Source organism: Pan troglodytes, chromosome 1 (assembly GCF_028858775.2).
Source record: "Pan troglodytes isolate AG18354 chromosome 1, NHGRI_mPanTro3-v2.0_pri, whole genome shotgun sequence".
Taxonomy (NCBI): domain Eukaryota; kingdom Metazoa; phylum Chordata; class Mammalia; order Primates; family Hominidae; genus Pan; species Pan troglodytes.
Genome location: NC_072398.2, coordinates 16364979 through 16389242, shown reverse-complemented (window position 1 = coordinate 16389242; position 24264 = coordinate 16364979). Strand labels below are relative to the sequence as shown.

At 38.6% G+C, this 24264-nt stretch overlaps 1 protein-coding gene across 4 annotated transcripts in view; it reads left to right on the top strand.

Annotated features, from left to right (window-relative positions):
* Positions 1–2675: 2675 nt before the first annotated feature.
* The window catches only part of MAP10 (microtubule associated protein 10), a 61415-nt gene continuing 39826 nt past the window's right edge, over positions 2676–24264 (top strand). For 2 of the 4 annotated variants that reach the window (XR_010149756.1, XR_010149752.1), the window contains exons 1-3: positions 2676–7661; positions 15190–15416; positions 15738–15934. Coding sequence is in view for 2 of the 4 variants with exons in the window: in XM_525093.8 (XP_525093.4) it covers positions 4686–7829 (3144 nt within the window). In the remaining 2 variants the exon portion in view is untranslated. Of the gene's footprint in view, positions 8077–11026; positions 13176–15189; positions 15417–15737; positions 15935–24264 lie in introns of those variants that run through there. The other 2 variants (XM_063790506.1, XM_525093.8) reach the window with 2 other exon arrangements.

The window sequence follows — 24264 nt, the reverse complement described above, 5'->3', positions numbered from 1 at the left end:
TTTTTAGATTATTTGCATTTATTTACCACAGCTATTTTGTATCTGTGATATTGGAAATGGTAATCATGTTCTGATCATAACTCTGCCCCTGATTTAATGACAACACATGGAAAAGCTATGATTCCCCCTTTCCAGAAGTTTAGAAATAGAAGGGAATGAAAAGACTGGAAACAAAGAAAAAGATCCACATTCAAACACTGGAGATTTATTCTGAAGACAGAGTCATATCATCTTTACCAATAATGAAACATGTCAAGGTGAATGTTATTAAAGTTCTGGTCATTTGTGGTGTTTAAGTTGTGTGAGGTCCATTTGTAACCCAGTTAGTAAAGAGGAAGATATCTGGCTTAGATTTCAGGAGCCTATAATCAGGTCTAGAGGCAGGGCAGCTTTCTGCTTAAAACAGGCTTTTATCTGAAGTCCTGAATGAATGACTAGAAATAGGCTTCTCCTGATTGAAATTGTCTTGCTCCAGAAATACAATATGTATCTAGAATCCTGAAATGCAAGTCCTTGGGAGACAACAGAAGAGGACCTGAGGGAAAGAGAGCTGCAACAAGAACTCCCAACTTCCCAGTCTGTCTCTCAAGGAACTCTAAGAGCTAAGGTTCCCAGGCTTGCCATGCAAATGAGCATATGCTAGGGATTTTAAACCATGGTCGAGGGAAAAAGACTTTCACTTGGTCTTTTCACATTTCTATTTTCAAGATTGCAGATTACATTTTCTGGTTTTTTTAAAAGACATTTTCCTGTAGAATTATTTCTTATTAGGTCTTTCATTATTTTATTAAATGGCGGGTGACTGAGGTTTGGTGTACAAAGGATCCCTTCACCCAGGTAGTGAGCATAGTCTCCTATAGGTAGTTTTTCAACCCTCCTTCTCCACCCTCTCCCCTCTAGTAGTCCCCAGTGTCCATTATCCCCATCTTTATGTCCAAGTGTACTCAACGTTTAGCTCCCACTTATAAGTAAGATCATGTGGTATTTGTGTTACATTCTTTTTGTTGGGGAAAGGAAACACTGGTGTAAAGAATTATTCTGAAATAAGGGATGTTGAATTTCATTTCCTCCTAGTTAGAACCACACAGGTTCTTCTTCGCTCAGCTCTGTATGTTCCACCTGGCGGGATAGGACGTCTTCAGTTCCCTCTGTCTCTGCCAATTATGGGTGGTTATACTTGGTTCTAGAGCTCATCCTGATTAAGCAAGGAAGTCTGTAGGCAGCAGGATGTCCCCGATAGTGAGACCTGGAATTAGTATTTGGTGCTTCTAGAGTAAGTCTTGGACATTTTCATGTCAACTAGACACACATTTCTCCTAATCAGTGTTTGTTCAGTGCACACAACTGGATAGCCATGTCACTTCCCTCGACAGCCCAGGAGCTCCTTTCCATTTTCTGAAGCTAAGTAGATTAGGTTGCATCCATGACGTGCACTTGGGTTTTCCAGCCCCCATGACATTTCCTATATATCTGGGCTTCTGCTCCAAACTAGACCAACTGCTCTCCCACTTAACTCCAACGACTGCCATTTTGTTACAACTCTTGCTACAATGATCCATCTGCTGAATCTATTCCTTGGGGTCCACAGCCCTATGAAAACAGGTTTGCCTCTAAAGAGCCAGACTCACACAGCTCAGTGAATTTTACTAATTCGGTTTCTGCTTCCAGCCCAAATTATTAGTCCCATCATGTCTTGAAGCTGTACTACCTTAGTTAATGATGCTGACTTCCTTTGCCCCTTTTCACCCCAAAGTTATTTCCCCTAGAAAAAGTAGTTAACATCAGATCTGATCATCAGAGATCAACCCAAAATTCTTGCAACATGCACTGTTTCAAAGTAATTTACATAAAAGAAGAAAATAGTGTCTCATTACTATACTAATTCAGGTCTTATATGAAGAAATTAGGTTGACATCCAACTTTTGATGTATGCTTTCAGCCCAGATCTCTCTTGTAAGTTTCATATCCATATATCTAACTTAGATCTATCTACCTGGATGTATATCATGTATCAAACTCAGCATATCACACACTGAAACTCATACTTTTCACTTGTGTCCTTCCCTACTTCTTTCTCTAATGACAGTAGCTTTTTATAGTTCAATAATCCAGTCTCTTGCCTAGCCTGACCTTGACCTGTGAAAAAAAACAGCTAGCTCCTGCATGAAAAATAAAATACAGAGCATAAAACCTTTTACAGATTGAAAATAATGGGCCCATGTTGGATAAATTATTTTTTTGCTAACTACAATAGCAGTGTTTTAAACACTCAGCTAAAAAGTGTGCCATGTGGCAAATAATAAATAAAACAATATTTATTTTAACAAATATTTACTATATGCTAGGCACTGTTCTAAGAGTTTTGTAAGTATTAATTCACTTAACACACATAATATTTTTATGAGGTAGTTAGTGTAACTATATTTTTCAAATGAGGATAATGATTCACAGAGAGTTCAGAAACTAGTATAAGGTCACAGAACCAGGATTTGAGCCAGGTAGTTTGCTTCCAGAACCCAGGCGCTCAGCTACTGCACTGTGCTACTTCTCCATGTGTGGTGTAGAAACATGGGGAAAACATTTGTCATGGCAAAATTTTATTTGTTACTTTTAGCATTATTTACAAATATAAAATATTATTCATATATTATAATACCAGTCATGTACAGTAGCTGGGTAGAGAAGTTATTATCATTGCAGAAACTACATATTGCAGAAATAATGTCTTTATAGAAGAGGGACTTCGCTTTTTCTATTCATATGTAAGAGACATACAAGTGCTACTAGTGCACACTATTAACCTTACTCAAAAGGCTAACTACAGGATATCTTCTAAGAGGAATTTTGTCTACTGTATTTCTCTGGCGCACATGGACTCAATACCTCATTGCTTTTCACTTGTGATGATGTCTTTTTTTTTATTGCTCTACATCATCTATCCATTGAGGATGTTGCTTGATATGTGTCCTCTGCAAGTATATAGCAAGATTCTCAAAGCCAAGAGAAGTATCTTGCAATTTTTTTTTTTTTTTTTTAGATGGAGTCTCGCTTTGTCACCAGGCTGGAGTGCAGTGGTGCGATCTCGGCTCACTCACTGCAACCTCCAACTCCCTGGTTCAAGCGATTCTCCTGACTCGGCCTCCCAAGTACCTGGGATTACAGGCATGCACCACCACACCCAGCTGATTTTTGTATTTTTAGTAGAGACGGGGTTTCATCATGTTGGCCAGGATGGCCTCGATCTCCTGACCTCGTGTTCTGCCTGCCTCGGCCTCCCAAAGTGCTGGGATTACAGGCGTGAGCCACCGCATCTGGTCCGAGAAGTATCTTGTATTTATATATTGCAATGAGACTTCTCTCTCACGTCTTCACACTAAAGCATCATATCCCTCCAGTTCTGAATTTCCCTTGAGCTTCACAATGTTCTTCTGAGCACTGAAGCAATATAATTTAACTATAATTTATAAAGCTGAATAAAGCGGTACATATATAATGCCCAGCAGCAGGTACCTCAAGCTTTACATATCTCAAAACTCAAAGTATTTTTTTCCGTCAAATCTGTGCCTCCTCAATATTTTCACCTTCAGTAGCAGAAGTTTTTCACCCATGACTCTTCTTTCCCATTCACCAAATTTTAAAATTCCTCCATCACAAATGCCTCTTCTGCCACCTCTTTTTAATTTCCACTAGTCCTGACCATGTGCAGGTCATAATTATCTGCCTCTTAGACCACTGCAGTAGTCTTCTAATAGATTGCTCTGAATCCAATTTCTAATTAGTAGAATCCATCCTTTGTATTCCTCCCCATGATACATTTCCAAATATTGCTATGATGTACTTATTCAATCAAAATAATTTGGACAGAATATAGTCCAAATTCTTTACCATGGCATTCAAGGCTCTCCAAATACTGGCCTTGGATTCCTAGCTGGCTAGCTCATTGAGGTTAGGAGTATGTTTCTTAAAATATCTGGATAGAGCAGCAAGTTCTCTGTGTCTCCGTAGATGTGTGTATATTTATGTATACACATTTGTTTTATTGATGGAATCGTTAACATTACTCTCATGCATCATGATTGCTTAGCTGGAAATGTTGTCAAATAAAAAACAGGGCCAGACAGTAGTTGAAGTGGCAAAAACACTGTATTCAGGAACTACTGCAATAAGAGAAAAGAGACCTCAATACAGAGCTGGGCTCAATTCCAAATACAGCATGGACAAGTGGGGATTTAAAGCCAAGGGGGCGTCAGGTCAAGTGGATGGAAACTTACTGATAGGGAACATCAGGGGTGGGAGGGTTCTGATTAAGCAGGCCTAATAGGATTCTTGCTGAAGCCAGGCCAGGGTGGTCAGATACCAATGGTAGAAAATGAAGAATTTGATCAGGTATCGACGGTAATCAGGTATGAAGGGTTGGGGGTTCTCTCTCAACAGCCGTAGCGAAACCTTTGCTACAGCTCGGTGATCCAGGGTCCACAGGATTGGAAGCCAAGGTCAAGGCCTAGTCGGAAAGAAGGCTTAGATGAGCCTGACCAAAGTTCAGCCAAGGAGAGTTTTTGCCAGTGTATTCACACTCCGTGTGTGTGTGGTGTGTCTGTCTCAGTACTACTGTAATTGATGAGGCAGGGGCTCCCCGGCCATCCCAGCAGTGTCACCATCTTTTGGGTAGAACAGCAGACACAGAGATGGCCCACTGTGGACAGTTAACTAACTGGCTCTGTTTAGCATGGGAAAGGAAGGAGAGTCCTGATTTTCTTTCAATATTCCTCAGGTATATTGATCTGACCCCCAAGTTACATAAGATCTGCAGTGATAAAACCATTACCCAAAAAACTCACTGTCTTTTACCACTTATATCCTCAGCATTATCATCAATTGTCTTAATACAAGTTTGGAGGCAAAAAACGGCTCACAAGTATGCATACAAAGGGGCCAAACACATTGAGCAGCAAAACTCCCAAAGCAGACACCGCCCGAGACCTGCTGGAGCGCTTCCGCAAATCTCGCGAGATAGCAGGCAGCGATGCCTTTTGCTCCGGTTTCTCGTGAGACCCCGGGGCTTCAGCTTCTCGTTTGCGGAGCCCGCGGCGGCGTTTCCTGGGGCAACAGCAATGGCGGCCTCGCTGTCCGAGCGGCTCTTCTCGCTGGAGCTGCTGGTGGACTGGGTGCGTTTGGAAGCCCGGCTGCTGCCGCCCCCCGCTGCCGCAGTGGAGCAGGAGGAGGAAGAGGAGGAAAAGGAGCAGGGGGAGGCCTCGTCGCCGCGCGGTCTGTGCCCCGCCGTGGCCTTCCGCCTGCTGGACTTCCCCACGCTGTTGGTTTACCCTCCTGACGGCCCCGGCGCTCCCGCCGCCGAACCGTGGCCCGGTGTCATCCGCTTCGGTCGCGGCAAGTCCTGCCTCTTCCGCCTGCAGCCTGCTACCCTGCACCGCCGGCTCCTGCGGACGCCGCTTGCCACCTTGCTGCTGCAGCTGCCCCCTGGGCGCCCGACGCCCACCCCACAGCTCCTGGGGGCCTGCGACATTTCGCTGGCCACCGCAGCGCACAGGGTCGTGGGGCCGGCCGCCTCCGGATGCTCCCACCGTCACCGGGGACGTTTCCCCCTGCATAATCGAGTGGGCGAGCGGACTGGGGACATTGCCCTGGCCTACCGCCTGACTGACCTGGGAAGCCGCCTGCTGAGCCAACTTGAGCGGCCCCTCACCTTCACCCCCACAGGAGGAGGAGCGGAGGTCAGTCCCCAAACCCAGCAGGAAAGACAGCAGCTGCAGCAGCCAGCCTCACAGCCAAGCCCAAAAGAGGCTGATAGGCCGCTGGGGGAGTTAGAAATCCCAGAGGCACAGAAGGATTTGAAGGAAATGGTTAAAAGTAAGGCCGAATGTGATAATGTGGGTTCTGTGGAGAATGGCAAAACCAATTCTGTTGTTACATGTTCAGGTGCTGGCAATGGGAGAAATGTTAGCTCCCTAAATGAGGAAGTCACAGAATTGGACATGGAGACCAATATATTTTGCCCTCCTCCTTTGTATTACACTAACTTGACCCAAGAAAAACCGTCCCCTGCACAGGCTAAAATCACCATTGAGCCTCAGATGAATGTACCTGAGGAAATGGATGATGCTTCTCCTGAAAAAAAGCGTGTAAATCCCCCAGCACACAGGAGTTGTCTAAAGCATCCAAGTTCTGCAGCACACGAACATCCTCCAATGCTTGTAAATCCTCCACATATTCAGAATATAGGAGCAACTAATCAAACATGTCAAACTGAACAAAATCGAATTAATACAATAAGGCAGTTGCCTTTGTTAAATGCTTTGTTAGTTGAGTTGTCCTTGTTATATGACCAACCTGTGACAAGTCCTGCTCATATACATCCTCACCTAGCCTGGTTATATAGGACTGAGGATAAGAAGTCACCCGAATCTTCTGCCAAATCCACATGCCGGTCTGAATCCAAGAAGGATAAGCGTTCTATGGGGGGATGTGAAAAGTCAGTGAGTCTTCAGTATAAAAAGAACCAAATTGAAAACTATAAGGAAGATAAATATTCTGAAAAGAGCAGTGGTGCCCTCCATAAAAGAGTTCCAAAAGGGAGGCTACTTTATGGCTTAACAAATACACTAAGACTACGTTTAAAGCTGACAAATCCTGATATGTTGGTGGTACATGAAAAAAGAGAACTATATAGAAAAAGACAATCACAAATGTTGGGTACAAAATTCAGAATTCCGTCATCCAAAGTTAAACTATTAAGCTCTGCAGAACAAAGTCAGAAGCCGCAACTGCCTGAAGATAAGTATTTAGATTCAGATGCATCTTTTACTGAAAATAGTGATACCTCAAGACAAATCAGTGGAGTTTTTGATGAGCCCAGCACAAGTGAAGAAACTAAACTGAAATATGCAACTGAAAAAAAGACAGTTGATTGTAGTAAAAATAGAATCAATAATGTTTCATTGGAAGAAGTTGTGAGTCCTGCAAATTCCATTATTCCAGAAAGGCTTACCCCTACAAATATTCTGGGAGGAAATGTGGAAATGAAAATCCGAAGTCCATGTGTTTTCCAACAGGATGCTGTTGTTGACAGAATTGTAGATAAGGAAATAGATATTAGACAGGTCAAAACCACAGATAATGACATTCTTATGGCTGATATAAGTGACAAGAGAACAGGTAAAAATAGTTGCTATGAAAACATCTCAGAACTGAAGTATTCAGATGATTTGTCTAGCCCTTGCTATTCTGAAGATTTCTGTACCAGTGAGGACACCAGCAGAAGTTTCAAAGCTCATGATAGCAGTTCAAGGACAGAAAATCCAAAACATAGTCAATATACAAGCAAGTCTAGTGACACAGGAGTGTCCAAAAAGAAAAATAGTAGTGACAGGAGTTCTATCCTTAGCCCACCTTTTTCAGCCGGGTCACCTGTACACTCATACAGAAAATTTCGTATTTCAAAGACTCAGGATAAAAGTTTGGAGGAAGCATCTAGTATCTCTGCTAGTGATTTATCTTCAACACATTGGACTGAACAAAAAGAAAACCAGATAGATCAAAATAGTATGCACAATTCTGAAATTACAAAGAGAGGTCAAGACATCTCTGTTAAAACAAGAAGTAGTTGGAAATCTTTAGAAAAAAGCCAGTCACCACAAACATCCCAGGTGAGTTCTTACCTGCCTTCAAATGTGTCCGAACTTAATGTCCTGGATAGCAGTACATCAGATCACTTTGAAGAAGGCAATGATGATGTTGGTTCACTAAATATTTCCAAGCAATGCAAAGATATTTGTGAATTAGTAATAAATAAACTTCCAGGATACACAATGTAAAAATACATGCTTTTAAAAAACTTTCAACGACCTATGTGTACTGTTAGTGAAAAAAATTTTAAAGCTGTTTTAGTTCATGAATTATGTGAATAATTTTTTAAAGAAATATGAATTAACGTTATTCCTTTGATGTTTAAATGGTATTTTACCATTAAATCTGATAATATTGATTATTAAATCATATAAACAGATTTTAAATTGTTTAATCATAAGAATAAAAGTGTGTCTTTCTAAATTGTCTCTCAAAGTGTCTAGTCTACAGTATTGATCATTCTAAAGCTGACTTCATGCACACCACTGAAAAAGAAGGCTAGTTAGTAAGGACAGCCTCAAATTTTAATTGGAACAAATTATTTAACAAATATAGAAGACTTACTGTGTTAGATGCAGAAAGGTGCAGAATCTATTTATGATAGAGCCCTGCTGTTTTAAAAGCTTACAGTTGTATGTAGATAAGAAGTCTTCCTTGACATACACATATCCCATATCCCCAATAGGTGAAGTTGCTTTTATATGCTCTCATAGTGCCCTGCACCTTTGGTTTATAAGCCACAATTTGTGTGATTACTTGATTAAAGTTTATCTTCCACTAGGCTTCAGTTGTGTGATGGGATCATATTTGTTTTACACATCAGTACATTTTTGTATCTAGCACAATTCCTGGCATGTGGCTGCAGTGCAATAAAAACATTTGTTGAAAAAAACGAAGCCCAGGCATTTAAAATACCTAATGGGAGGGTTTAGAATTAAGCAGCAAAAATAAGCAGATTCCCTAAAATAAACCTGCAGAAAATCCTTATTGGAAATATATTTGACTGTAATATTTCTGTTTTGCTTGGTATAAATAGCCTTCAGGTGTTCTCTGAAATATTTGGAAAGGGAAACTTAAGAAGGTATCTTTTATACAGTTTCTGATATAGGAGTTCAGTTTCTTGTCATTTCAGTTTGTTCAATGGTTATTTTTAGTGTATGGAACTTTGTTTTTATGAAATCCAGTGATAATTTATAATTTATTCCATTGGTTTTATATTTAGACTTTATTCTGTGTTCAAATATTTACATATATTTTCTTCTAGCTGTGTTATACTTTAATTTTTAGACTTTTTAATATATCGTTTTTGAATGTATGAAGTGAGGTTCTAATTTCCTTTCTTTAAAGGTAATTAATTATATAGGTATTCTGAATGATCATAATACTAGAATATAGATAGATGGTAAAAAGAGAGAAGAGGATGTTGCATTTTGGGGAGCAATATGAATAAAAGAGTGATGGGAATGAGCCTGATATATTTATGGGACAATTTAAAATATTATCTTGAATAGAATGATCGACTCATGCTACAGAGTGGTAGAAAGGACATTTGTTGAGTAAGGAAAATGCCAGATTACAGAGAGCCTCAAATGCTAAGTATAATAATAGAATTCTAAGCAATAGGAATAACAGATTATTTTAGGTTATAAATGAGCACTAGTAAGTAGTCATGACATTTTGAATATTTTAAATTATTGAAAATAATAGGCAGAGAAATTATATCAGTTAAAGTTTTGAAATATGAAAGGTTTCTGTGGCTAGTGGCTATGATCTTAATTTTTCTAAAATATAAAGCATATAGTATAACATTTCACAAAATCAAAATATTGTAATGCCAGGTATTGTAACTAGATGTTTAATGATGTGAACTGTGTAAATTGTTTAATAGCAATTTGTCATTACTATGGAAGAGACAATAAAACTATAAGCAATATCAGAATCATCAAAGAAATAATTCCTTATAAACCAACGTTTTATTTGGTAGAGAGTAAGTCATTGTCTGTGGTAAGAATAGGTAAAATGATTAATTTAGCATGTCTAAGGCACAACAAGACCAAAGAACTAATGCACTTTAAATTACAAAGCTGAGTAGCTGAATCCGCTTCTCTTGGAGTTAATCCATGAATACTTATTTCTAGAATTGTGATAATTGTTTCTTCTAGTCTAATTCTAGTGAAAATATCTGTTTTCATGTATTTAGTCCTTCCTATTACATTCTACAAATTCTACTCCATGTTTTAATTCTACAATCTATAAGCTTATTTTAAAAGAATTTTGTAATAGATACTATTCATGGAGCCTTATTTATCTCCTTAGTTGCTCAAAATTATTGAAACATGAAATAGTATTTCAAGTCACAAATAAGGGAGACTGTCATTTCATTGTAAAACCAAGCTATTGCAAACCTTCCAAAAGGTCTTCTGAATATCATGGGTGTCTAAACTGCTATGGACAAAGCTGAGTGGGAGAGGGTCTAAAATGCAAAGTGAGCCACAGAAAAGATGTTAAGACCTACCTCTATGTAATGTTGAATGTTTACAGCTTAGGAACCAACCACCAATAATAAGTCCTCTGAACTGTTCCCATAAACATTTGCAGAGGGCTGTGCAGATGCATACAGTACGCTGGGTTTTTTCCCTTCACTTATAATGCATGCTATTGATGACATTTTCAGATGCAAAGAACAATGATATTAAACTTCTATCATGCAATTATTATGGCTTTCTGCTGAGAGCCACTCCTTTACATGTCAATTAATTTAGATTTTTCTTCATGTACAAGCAGTGAATTTAGTATGGAATTACATTTAGGAACCAGACTTTTATTGGTAGCAAAATATAGGTCAAGACTGTTAATTTAAAAACCCAGCTTTTAAATTACCACACTTGTTGGCAAGGCAAATAAATTTCATAACAAAGCAACATATAAATAATATTTAAATTTCCTGCATCAAACTGTCCTTGGGCCTAGAGAAAGACATTCTTCAGTCGGTTTATGTTTTAATTTAGATTTAAATATTTAGGGAGTTGTACAGAATGACAATATATAGGCCAAAACTTGCTGAGTCATTCTTTTCTTATTTTTAACCTAAAACAATACAAGGAAAACTTCATTTGGTCAAGGACCAAGGCTTTCTTAAGTGATTTTCTCTGGAGACCTAACTGTCATGCCTGGAAGTAACAGACTTCAGGAGGATCTTCATTAGCTTGGAGTGCCAAGCCTTAGTGTTAGAAGTATTTCGTTGTTTTTAAAAACTCTTCTCAGATCTCTGTTATACTGAACTATAATAATTCTAGAAAAAAATTAGAAAACTTAGATAAGAGGTTTTGCTTCAAAATTGTGTACTAAGGAAAGGTTATAGTGTTTTCCTTCCAAAATTCCACAGAAATGACAGACATAAAAATATGAATGCACCCGAAGTAGCCTTGGAAAACAAGGAAAATGCTAGTGGTGGACAAGACACCCAGTTTGAGGAACTTCTGGAAGACACAAAGCAGTTGAGATTATGTTGATGAAAAAATTGGTTACAAATCCACTCTTCAACACAGCCCCATGAGAGTGCTTCTGGAGAAATGAGAAGATGGTATTTTCCAACAGAGCCCCAGAAAAAGTTCAAGCTGGTCGGCAGGGCTTGGGCATAGGAGCAGGTTAAGGGACAACTGAGGGAAAAGCAGAACCCTGAGGACAGGCAAGAAGCTGGGGTGGGCTCAAGGTTACCTACTAGAATAGGTATTGGGACCAAGGAAAAAAACTATTTTTCATCTTTGACACCAAAACATATATTCAAACTGTCTCAATGTTATTGGAGCGACTACTAACCCTAGTGGCAAATTAAAATGGTATAAACCTGGTCATTGGAGACAGACAAATGGCGTCTGCATCCTTGATTATTTTACTCCTTGGAGACTTTCTTCATTATAGAATTGGTTTCAGGATTGAGTCAAATAACATATATAGCATATATGACAATGAGTGTGAGTGAGTGTTAGGTGATGTATTTAATGATATTACAGAGAATGCACCGTGGTATCTGTATTCCAGCCTAGGGGGATGCATTTTCAATTAAAACTTCAGTCAAGAAATCAAGTCTTTCTTCCAGAAAGTTTAAACAACTTTCCTATAGCATAGCAAGGCAAAAGAAGTCCATGGTGATAAAAGAGTCAGCACAGACTTCTGGCTAGGCAAGAAGACTTTAGGTCACAGAGCACAGCCACAAAACCAAGCAGAAGAAGGAGCCCTTCTCAGAGTACTAAGCAAAATGGGGCATCTAGCTTTGTGCAGAGTACTTAGGAGAGGGGACTACAAAATGTCCTTACTATACAGAAAGAAAGGAAACACTGATCCAGGTCCCCAGTAAAGACAAAATTTTCTAAAAGAGCAAGAAAGTGGTGTATCAGTGCTGGGAAGCATACGTTTCCCTGCAAATCTAGGTAAGTAGCCCCTCCTATATGAGGTTGTTTTAAAACCTCCTAAACAATTTTTTTTTCCTGTTTATATAGTCCATGTTTTTTCATAGTAGGCACACAAAAAATGTTTATTCTTTCCTTTGAATACCTTGAGGTCTGGGGTGGGGATGGGGTGAGTGGGGAAGGAGCTGTCATAATGCATCATAATAAAATAGGTAGAAACTTACAGAACGAGTTGGGAAGGGATGAGACTTAGCTTTCAGGCCAGATACTGTAACTGAGTAGTAGAGCCCTTGGTAGCAGAAATCCATGAAAAGATTTGGGTTTCAAATTGAAAGGAAGTTTGTGTTTTCCAGGAACAGGGCAGCACAGGAGATTAGATGAGCTCCTGAGCAATAGTGAGACAAGGTAACAGCTGAAGGTCATACTCAGAAAGAACATAGAAGAGAAGAGGTCCATGAGTCAGTAAGTCGGTGACTGCAGGATCAGAAACCTATACTTATAGCTTGACTATTTAGGATACTCTATGTTATGTCCCTTTCTATGTGCTTCTTGTTTTTAATATCGTTCTTTTTGAAGGATCTTCTAGTTGATCCATACAAGCAGTAGGAAATGACTTTGGTTGTGGCTATAATTGAGCAGAAATCCTAAAGGGAGAGCAGCATATCCCTAGAGTCTACATTATCAAAAGACTGAGAAAAAATATATAGGGCCTTTTAGAAAGTCCCTTCTTTTTACCCAAAGATTTCTCGTTCAGCTTTTCTTTACTGAAGACCTTGGAGCACTTCACAATTTGTTTTATTAAGGGAAGCTGTTCAATCACAGAGAGTCTCACACCCATCAGCTGCCTTGAGTACTGTATCTCATTACTAACAATTTCAGCGTCAACCTTGTGGAGTGAATTGGGACTGAATTCTGGACTCAGAATGACGTAACAAATAGTGGATTGCTTTAGATACAGAGGAGTCTATTGTCAAAAGAGTTGGCCTGAAAATTGTTTCTTGCATATCCAACATTTTTAAGACTATTTCCAAGTACTTTGGGATAGTGTTTATTAACCTGAGGGAAAAGATCTTTGTAATCGCCTGAGAAAGTCCAGCATGGGCGACAAAAGTGAGACTCCATCTCAAAAAAAAAAAAAAAAAAAAAAAAAGTCCTGAGTAGGAACATGCACGCCTCTTGTTAGCAAAGTACTCTGTATCCCTGATATTCTCTGTAATAGCCAGAAGCCAAGTATGTCGCAGGGCAGAACTTATATTTTCAGGGGAAACTTCCTTCCATTCTAGTGCTTCTTTTCTACAGTGATTTCTTGGTGCCCTCTTCCTACCTCACTGATCACAGTGTGAGTTCCTACTGTCAACCTCTAAAAACCAGTGTGAGAGGCAGGATCTTACTAAAATTATGGCTTCATTTTTCATTGGCAAATAGGATTGTTAATAATTTGTTGATGTGTTGTTGTCATTAATTTTAACACTAACGTCTTCTTATACTGAATAGCACTTTACAGCTTATGAAGGACTTCCACTGTTTCACTTCATCTTTACCAGAACCCTGTGAGCTAAGTATTAATATAGATGAGGAAACAGGCTGTTTTCCATATTCATTGCCTTTCTCACTTTCATAGAGAAACTGAAAGACTTTCAGCATAAATCTCAGAAAAATAATGTTTCTTCAATCCTTATAATATCATTTCCAGAATCAGAGTCTATCATTAGATTAAATTCCAGTTTATTTTATTTTGTTGTGGTAAGAACACTTAATATGAGATCTACGCTTCTAGCAAATTTTTAAGCATACAATTCATTCTTGTTGACTGTGGGCACAGTGTTGCACAGCAGCTCTCTAGAGCTTATTAACCTTGCTTGACTGACACTTTATGCCCAATGATTAATAATTTCCCATATCCCCCTCATCTCAGCCCCTGACAACCACCATTCCATCCTTTGATTTTACACATCTGACTATTTTAGATACCTTGAGCAGAGGACCTACCTAAGCAATGCCTGGACTCCTGACTCATGAACACTATCAGAAAACATGGCTGTTGTTTTAAGCTGCTAATTTGTTATGCAGCAATGTAAAAATAATGCAAGTGGCCATTGAAAAACACCATGGCAAATCAAGAGGGGAAGACTTTGAAAGAAAGGAAAAAGCTTTATATTTTAGGTACTTTAAGAAAGATCTATTTTTATTCCTTTTTTGAGCAATAAGACCTACATTTTCATTTTTGACGGAGTGCCACAAATTGTATAGCTGGCCCTGGTTGTTACTCCAAGCTGGTAGAGGCAAATCCAATTGCTTACAGGTTTTCCATTGTGTTATCCAAGTACATATAGTATTTGGCACTACCTTTGTGGACATAGTTATGTCTATCATACTGGAGCATTCTCTGTTGGGGGCTACACATTTTCTCTTCAGAATCTAGAACATTATCTTTAAAATTTTAATTTTACAGTCTGAACTAAAATGCCTACATTTCACACTACTGACAAATTTGGCTTCTAACACTTGTATACAGGATTACTCATAGCAACTCTTAGGAGGTAGAGCTAATGTGATTCTGCATACAGTATTTTCAGTACGTAACATGAAATTATTGAACAATACATAATCATTTATTAACTGTCTCTGTTCTTGTCAGTTACGGTGATTTCCAAGGATTTTTATAAAGATTGGCTTTCTTTTTTTTTTTTTTTTGAGACACAGTCTCACTCTGTTGCCCAGGCTGGAGTGCAGTGGCACAATCTCGGCTCACTGCAAGCTCTGCCTCCCGGATTCATGCCATTCTCCTACCTCAGTCTCCTGAGTAGCTGGGACTAGAGGCGCCTGCCACGACACCCTACTAATTTTTTGTATTTTTAGTAAAGATGAGGTTTCACCGTGTTAGCCAGGATGGTCTCGATCTCCTGACCTTGTGATCCACCTGCCTTGGCCTCCCAAAGGACTTTCTTAATAACGTTTCTTTAGCACTAGTTGCAGACTTCTATAGTAGTGCTATGCCCTTCAAATGGGTTGTTTTGCCGATGTTCTTGGGATATGTAAGTGTAACCAGTATGGCCCCCTGCACTAGTGTGGGGTATAAATATAACAATCCCCCTTTTACATTCCAGTGGATTATTCTAGCTCCATATATTTATGTTAGCAGGAAATCCAGCACCAAGCTTTTATGAACTCCATCATCCTAAATGGTCCAAGATCCTGAGAAGCTTACTTGGCCTTATTTGCATGGTTGCTCTTGACAAATGCCAGGCCATGTTGCCCACCAACTAGACTTGGTTTTCAACTGCTGTGGCTTCTATTGCTGTGACACAGTGTTGCACCTAAAGACCGGTTGCCTCTCTGGTTCTGATCGCCACACAGATCTCCAAGGTACAAGTGATTATGGTTTTTACTCACGAGCTAACATTTATGGGGTGGCTGGGTCTGAAGTTGTCTTAAAGGCCTTCCTCATCATGATCTATATATTCTGTGTGGAACAAGGATCACTAGTACAGGTTCTTACTTGCCTTGTTTTCTTGGGTTTTTAAGGTCCTTTCCTACAAGAGAACTTTGACTGACATTATCCTAAAACCTCAGAGTTCCTAATAATTTTAATCATCTAAAGAGAAAGGGTCATGGGCTTTATCTTATTCCTCACTGAAGCCTACTTATCTCCATGTAAATTTACTTTCCCTCTCTCCATTTCCACAGAATCACAAAAAGAATCTGAGATTTGTAGGCCGATAGATGTTGTCTTAGTTCATTTATGCTGCTATAACTGCATGCCACAGACTGGGAATTTAGATGAACTGAAGTTTATTGGCTCACAGTTCTGGAGGCTAAGAAGTACAAGATTGAGGGACTGGCACTTAGAGAGGGACTTCTGCTGCATCATAACATGGCCAAAGGTGAGTGACCGAAAGAGAGTCAAAAGGGGGACAAACTCATCTTTTTATAAGGAACCCACTCCCATGATAATGACATGAATCTATTCATGAGGACAGAGCCCTCATGGCCTAACCACCTCTTAACCGTCCTTCTTCCTGATACCATTCCAATGGCAATTAATTTCAGCATGAGTTTGGAAGGTGACAAATGTTCAACCCATAACATATGTTATTCTACTTCTATTTACATAACCAAGAGTGACCTTTATAGTGTTAGGGGAAGAGTCCAAGAACTTTCCTTGCAGAGTTTTCTGTGTCCCCTTATGGAAAAGCAGTTGGCAGTGCTAACTTAAATAAATAAAATTAGGTTTACCTGTGCCAACTACCTGTACAGATGTGTATGTTGAGAATGTCTTATTCCATTTTTTTCTCCCTAATCACTAGCAAGGAGGCTAGCATAGTGCCTTCACAAAATATATTGTCTCAGTCCGTTTGTGCTGGTATAATAAAATACCAGACTGGGTAATTTATTTAAAAAACAGAAATTTATTTCTTACAGTTCTGAAGGCTGGGAGTCTAATATCCTGGCACCAGCAGGTTCAGTGTCTGGTGAGGACCCAATCTCCAATTCCAAGATAGTACCATGTTTCTGTATCCTCTGGAGGGGATGAATACTGTGTCCTTACATGGAAGAAGGGACAGAAGAGCAAGAGAGATGAACTCCCTTCATCAGGCCCTTTCATAAGGGCACTTAATTCCATTTATGACATGACTCAATCACCTCCTAAAGGCCATATCTCTTCATATGTTGCATTGGAGATTAAGTTTTAACATGAATTTTGGAGCAGATGAAAGCATTCAAACCATAGCATATATGCTTCATGAATTTAGGTGGAATTGATTAGAAACAATAATCAACACTAGCATAAATTCTTATCTTACCAATTAGGGTGTTTCATACTTTGTCTACCTCACTGCTTAGCTAAGAGTTACTCTGCTATCCAGAAATTTGGAGGTTGGACGCTGGGAATAATCATCCATGAAACTAGCTTGCTTAGTCCCCTGCTATCTCAAGGTGTAAACCAAGACAGAACTATTTTGATAATCTCTCAAACCAATCCACTTGGCTGATAATATTTGGATCCACCTGGCTTAAGAATGGAGATGACCACAGACCAGGGTGATATCACTGCCCATTCTTGATGCTGCCCCATTGTCTGAATTTACTCTTGGATAAGTTATGCAAACTGACTTCCCCCAGAAGGATGCACTTTTGTAGCGGATGTTTTTCTGGCTGACAATGATTCCAACATATGGCACCTCCTAGGAGACACCAGAAGATTGAAACGCTCTGATCTCCATGCTTCAACTGCATTCCTTCAAATAGCTTGGTTAGAAAACCCACAACAAATAAAACTTCCTTTAACACTATCAGAGTGTTAGGAAGAGCTAGACTGTGGTGTATATTTAGACCACTTTGTACCTGAATTTAAATTTTAACATTCTCTTCGTAGGCAACCAGTTTCACCGTGTGCACTATACAGAAGGATAATGCAAATGAATGTGGTCCCAGTAGCTTGTTTTTATTATGTAGCATTTCAAACATTCAGAAGAATAAATAACACAACGAACTCCTATGTACACATCACCCAGATTTAACTCAGTGATGACACTGTGCTGTGTTTTCAGTCTTTCTTTTTCTCCCTCCCTCCCTTATTTTCTCATAAATAAACAGACACAACTGAAAGTCTTTTGTTTCCCCTCCCCATTGCTTTGGCCTCCCTTCCAAGGAGTAACTCTTGCTCTAGGCTTGCTGTATTTCCTTCCCATTTCTACTGGGGGATGCATAGGTTGTTTCCAGATTTCCCTTAATGGAAACAGTGCTGCTATTCATATTCTTGTCTCTCTGTTCACATGCGCTCGAATTTCCTTAGCGTTTTATATGTAGAACTGGAATACCAGGCCCTAAGTTATGCATATCTTCAACATTGCCAAATCACTCTCCATAGCAGTTGAACCATTCACCATGCCACTAGCAGCATGTGAGAGTTCTTGTTTCTTCACCTCCTAGCCCAAAACTGGCAAAGGATAAATGTTTTCATTTTTACTGCTATATATTTAATTACCCTAGCTTTACAGTCAGTCTTGATATTCAGAGAGAAAAGGCTACCCTCTATTTTTCTTCCTTTTTTATGCTAAGCCAGAAGTTCTCAAACTTTTGGTCTCAGGAACCCCTTACATTTTTAGAAATTACTGAAAATTCCAAAGAGTTTTTTAAATGTGGATTATATCCATCAATATTTGCTCTATTAGAAATTAAAAATTAAGATAGTTAATGCTTATTTATGAATTCATTTAAAAGTAATATTAGCAAACCCATTACATGTTAATATAACATTTTTAAAATAAAGGTAATAAATTTTCCAAAGCAAGCATTTAGAAGAATGGCATTGTTTTACAGTTTTGCCATTTTAAAAAATGCCTGGCTTAATAGAAGATAGCTAGATTATCATATCTGTTTAATTGAAGATAGCTAGAGCCTCCTACCTGCTTCTTCATTCAATCTATCATGATACCACATATTATGTAACCTCTGGAAAACTCCACAGTACACTAATGAGAGAATGAGAGTGAATATGGCAAATAACGTTTCAGCATTATTATGAAAATGGTTTTGACCTCATGGACCCCGTCCTGACCCTTCCCAAAAGGTTCTTGGGAACCCCTAAGAATTTCTAATCACACTTTGAAAAGTGCGTTTCTAGACTCTTTTTGGCCCTTTTTCTTCCATGTGAATTATAGGGTCACTTTATGAAGATCAAGGAAATAGATTTCTTAACATATTGGAGTAATTTGTCCTTTAGGGGTTGGTAAAACTTGCCTATAAACATGTCTGGGCCTTGTGTTTCTTTGTGGTAGAACTTGGTGCTCACATTGTTTGGGGACCTGATTTTATTAATGTATGATTAAAAATATCAATTGGACTGCTGTTGTTTCCTAAAGTTTTAAAATTTAGTGTACTTTATATACTTTTATAAAACATGTAAAGTTGTTTAAAGTTTTTTTTGTTTTGTTTTGTTTTTTTGAGAAGGAATTTCACTCTGTCACCCATGCTGGAGTGCAGTGGCATGATCTTGGCTCACTGCAACCTCTGCCTCCCAGGTTCAAGTGATTCTCCTGCCTCAGCCTCCCGAGTAGCTGGGATTACAGGCATGTGCCACCACGCCCGGCTAACTTTTTGTATCTTTAGCAGAGAAAGGGTTTCACCATGTTGACCAGGCTGGTCTCGAACTGCTGACCTCGTGATTGACCCACCTCGGCCTCCTAAAGTGCTGGGATTACAGGTGTGAGCCACCGTACCTGGCCTAAAGGTTTTTAAAAATATGATTTTGAAAAGTAAAAAAGGAGTCAAAGATTGTCTATTACTTTCACTGACTCCAATGAACACATTTCTGTATTTATTTTACTGACCACTCAGTTGCATTCAACATACTTACCTACTTACTATATCTTCTGCCACTTTCCATTCTTGCGTTTCTTGATATCCCACTCTTCTAATTTTTCCACTACCTTTCTAGACTCTCACTCTACATCCAAATACTGGATTCTAGCTCTTACTCCTGCTTTTTAAAATCTCTCTCTAAACTGTCTCAGTTATCTCATCTCTCCTATTGCTTTAAAAACAACCTAGATGCTGATAACTTCCCTATTTTAATTTTCAACGCAAATCTCTCTTCCGAGTTGTAGACTCATATTTCTACCTGAAATATCAATTTATATTTCACAGATGTCTCAAACTTAATGAGTACAAAATGTGACTTTTGATTCCCACTCCCCAAAATAGTTCCTCTACTAGCTATCGGTACTGAGCATTCTCCATTTACACCCTCTATTCTCTCTGTAGCTTTCTCCACCCTGCTTTGAGCCCAGGATGCTGCTACCTGTATAGGCTGCATCAGTGGTCAACTTTGGATTTCGGCTTCTATTTCGGGTTTGTTGGTGGTGAGGTCGGGCAGGAGATTGGAGGGCAGGAGGAGAGAAAAGTTGGGGTATTGAGTTCCCTGGCTCCCTTCCTGCCAGCCTTGAGTTGGTAGTGGCTGCATTTCTACATGAAAGTCACAACTTTCATGGAACTTTTTTTTGTTTTCTTTTTTTTTAGCTCTGGTTACAACTACAAGTCTCAGTTTCAGGAAGTGACTACTCCACTTGACCTTTCAGACCTAGGAAGGATAATGGCTCCTTGCATTGGTAGTTCTGGAGTCCTTCACCATCCCTTGTTTGTTTCTCTTAACTCTGTCCACTGCTTTGTAAACAGCGCCTGCCATTAAACTTTCATCAGTGATCTTGTCTGAGCGTACCATCTGTTTCCTGCCAAGATCCTGACTGATGCATCTTCCCAGTTTTGGAGAGCCACCACCTCTCTGATGACTTAAGCCAGAAAACTGGCATCATTGTCCTTCTATTCACCTTCCACATCCAATCCATCAACTCATCCTGGTGGCACTGCTTCCTACCCACACCTTGAAATAAGCCATGGCTAAGTGTTACAGCAGCCTCTTTACTGTTCTTCCCATTTTCAGCTTTGCCTCATTCAATCTATTCACTGCATGGCAGACAGAGTTATCTTTAAAAATATCTATCGGGCCGTAATTCTTCACTGCTTAAAACACGTTAGTGGCGTTCTTTTAGTATTTTAGTTCTTTTAGTTCTTTCTTTTAGTTCTTTTGGATTTTCAATAAAATCCAAATTCTTGATCATAGGCTTACAAGCCCCCATATGGTCGGATCTCTACTTGCCTCTCCAAATGCACCTCATACCTCACTCCAACTTGCCCTCTGATGTTCCAGGCACACCGTCCCCGCTGTTGTTCCTTAAACATGGAGAACTCATTTACACCCCAGGGCCTTTGCTTGAGCTGTTCCCCTTGCAGGGAACTCTCGATCTCCTGCACGGAGTACTTATTACTCTGCTTTTCACATGCCCTTCTCATCTTTTAGGTTTCTATTTAAATGTCACCTCTTCAGAGAGGCATTATGAAAATCCTATCAAATTAAGTTTCTCAATCTCACCTTGCCCACACCACATTATTTTCTATCATTGCATTTGTTAATTCTTTTATAGTTTATTACAACATATAATATCAATAATATGTTATAATATATAACATATCAATAGCTTTTTCTGTTTGTTTATATTTTTTACTTTTTTATTTTGTGTCTTCTTCCCTAGACTATAAACTCTTTGATGATAGAGACTTATGACTGTTTTGTCCACCACTGTATATGCAGCTTTTAGTACAGCTTCTACTAGCCTGGCATATGCTGATGTTTTGCATTCAATAAATATTCGTTTAATGAATAGATACTTAGGCAATTTAAGTAAGAAAAAAAGTAGTGTTTTTTAAAAAAGGTTCACAAAAAAATGGCAATGGAAACTGAAGAGAGAATTATCTTTACAACAACAACAATAACAACAAAGACTTACTCTCCCTATATATGTTTTTCCTCTTTTCCCTTGAGAAAATGATCAACATTTAGATGTTCTTAGCCTGTTAAGGATCCAGAAAAACCACTTAGCGGCAGAGAAAATTTCAATTACACAATGGAGATTAAAATTTCAGTACTTGGGAATAATTATAAAGATGTTTTCCATTATATATGTTCAAGAAAGAAAAAAGAAAGGCATTCCAACTCAATGGAAAAGCATTTCAAATGATAATCAATTTATTATCTTTATTGCAATCACAGGAAAATTATTTCAAAACCTCACATCTTGGGTCTAAGGCCCAAAGACAAATCACTTAACGGCATGGTTAAAACTCAAGAATTCAAAAAAGCCTAGTTGAGCAGGAACATTTTAAAGCATCATGCTATTACCAAAACCATTAAATGAAGGGATAACATTTGGCTAATCATTGAAACACACAGTGATGTTTTCTCCTCTGAGATGCATTTGTTATTTGTACAACTAACTTACCACTTAGAATTCTGAGTCTTTAATTGCAATTATTTTTCATGTATCTGTAGTTTATTCCTTGCTTCTATGTGATAATTTAGAATTCTGAGTCTTTAATTGCAATTATTTGTCATGTATCTGTAGTTTATTCCCTTTTTCTATGTGATAATTTTGTGGCTAGGAATGCATTTTAAACGTCTTTTTATTCTCTAAATAATCTTCTAGAGGACTGTAGTGAACATCTATTAATTTTATCACCTAGAATCCCTTCACTATTCTTTAGCTATAACAGTTTACTGTAATTTTCCTCTGGGAAAGCTCCTCAATCACTTCTCTTGAGCATTGTGATTTGAAGAGCTTAATCCCACCTCTGGTTTAAAACCGCAAGCACATTTACTCTTCCAGGAAGGGTAATTGGATGGCACATGATTTCACATCAGGAAATGTTTTAAAACTGTTCTGCGAGGAACATTGTCTTTTTCCCACTGGGTCTGAATGATGAAGTATGTTGGAACCCATCTTGGAAGCAATCACAAGAGAGATTCTTTCTGAGGAGGAGCCAACACCAAAAAATAAAAACACAGAAACAGTCCTGGTCACGTTGAGTCTTATGTCATACATCTGAAAAGAGTTAATTCTTGGACTCTTAAATTGCATTAGCAAGTAAACTCATTTTTTAAAAAAAGACCATTTTAGATTTATAGGTCTCTCACTTGCAACCAGAATAATTCCTGTACACAGTAGGCATTTGATTAATGTTGTTGATTAATTTGTACAAGTTTCCTCTTTATTTCCAGCCCTCTTACAAAAATATTGAAAGACCCTCTTGATTTGATTAAATGGAAAAACAAATCTGTGTCATGATGAATGTTCTTTAGTTTTTCTGGATCAAACATCTCCGTTTGAAACACCAAAATTTACTGATTAATATACTGCTATTTCCAGGCCATTCTTGATGTATGGGAAACTTTCCCTCTCATATTTACAAAAACAAATAAGGAATCTTTAATTTTTTTTTTTTTTTGAGACAATCTCACACTGTTGCCCAGGCTGGAGAGGAGTGGCACAATCTTGGCTCACTGCAACCTCTGCCTCCCGGGTTCAAGCCATTCTCATGCCTCAGATGCTCGAGTAGCTGGGACTACAAGCATCCACCACCACACCCAGCTAATTTTTTATATTTTAGTAGAGATGGGGTTTCACCATGTTGGCCAGGCTGGTTTTGAACTTCTGAGCTCAGGCAATCCGTCTGCCCGGGCCTCCCAAAGCACTAGGATTATAGGCGTGAGCCACCACGTCTGGCCCCAATTTTATACTCATTTAAAATTAGAACGCATTTCTTTATTCTGAAGAAAGCATTTCCTTGTTTTTGTCAACAACAAAGAAATGCATTCTTCAGAATAAAAACCTGTAATCAAACAGGTCAATTTAGTTTAATGTTGTACCTAATAAAGGAATTTAAAACCATTTAAAAAGTAGACATAATTTTCCAGAATTTAAGCATGACAAATACTTTTGTTTAAAACTAAATGATTCAGCCCAGTGCGGTGGCTCAGGACTGTAATGCCAGCTTTTTGGGAGGGAGAAGCGCTTGAACTCAGGTGGCAGAGGTTGCAGTGAGCCATGATGGCGCCACTGCACTCCAGCCTGGGTGACAGAGTGAGACCCTGTCTCGATCAATCAATTAATCAATCAATAGAATTAAGTTATTCAGATGTATAAACAGAAAATGAAAATCACTTATAACCTCATTCCTAGAAATAATAGCTGATATTTCAAAGCATATTGTTCTAAATACTTTCTATTCATAGTTTTTTTGTTAAATGTCAAAAAATAGAAATATCCTATTATTCTAATAATTATTTAATAACGGTGACAATAGTGTGGCAGTCTTTCCATGTCAGCATATAATATCATTTTGAATGACTGCTCAGTACTCTGTTGCATGGATATACCATAATATTTTTTAAAAACACATTGCTTGTTGAAGAACATTCACATTGATTCTCTAACATTAGTGTTATAAATGAGGTTAATAAATCATCACATATTTATATAATTTTCTTAGAATACTATCCAAGAAGAGTAATAGCTGGCACATTTGAAAATTTAATACATATTGCCAAATTGTCTTCTAAAAAAGTTGCACCTTCCAGCTTTCCATATAATTACAAACTCTGTGAATGAACATCCTTGTTTATTTTCATCCATCTATTAGACAATAAATGGTCCGACTTTGCTGGTTTAGTTTGAATTTCTTTGACAATTAATGAGTGAATCTTTTTTATGAGTGAACTGGAAAAACACCCAAAAACTTAAGGCAATGATTCATTACTCCAGGGGTCAGCCAAGTGGTTCTGACTTGGTCTGTGTTGCCTGAGCTCACTAGTGAGTCT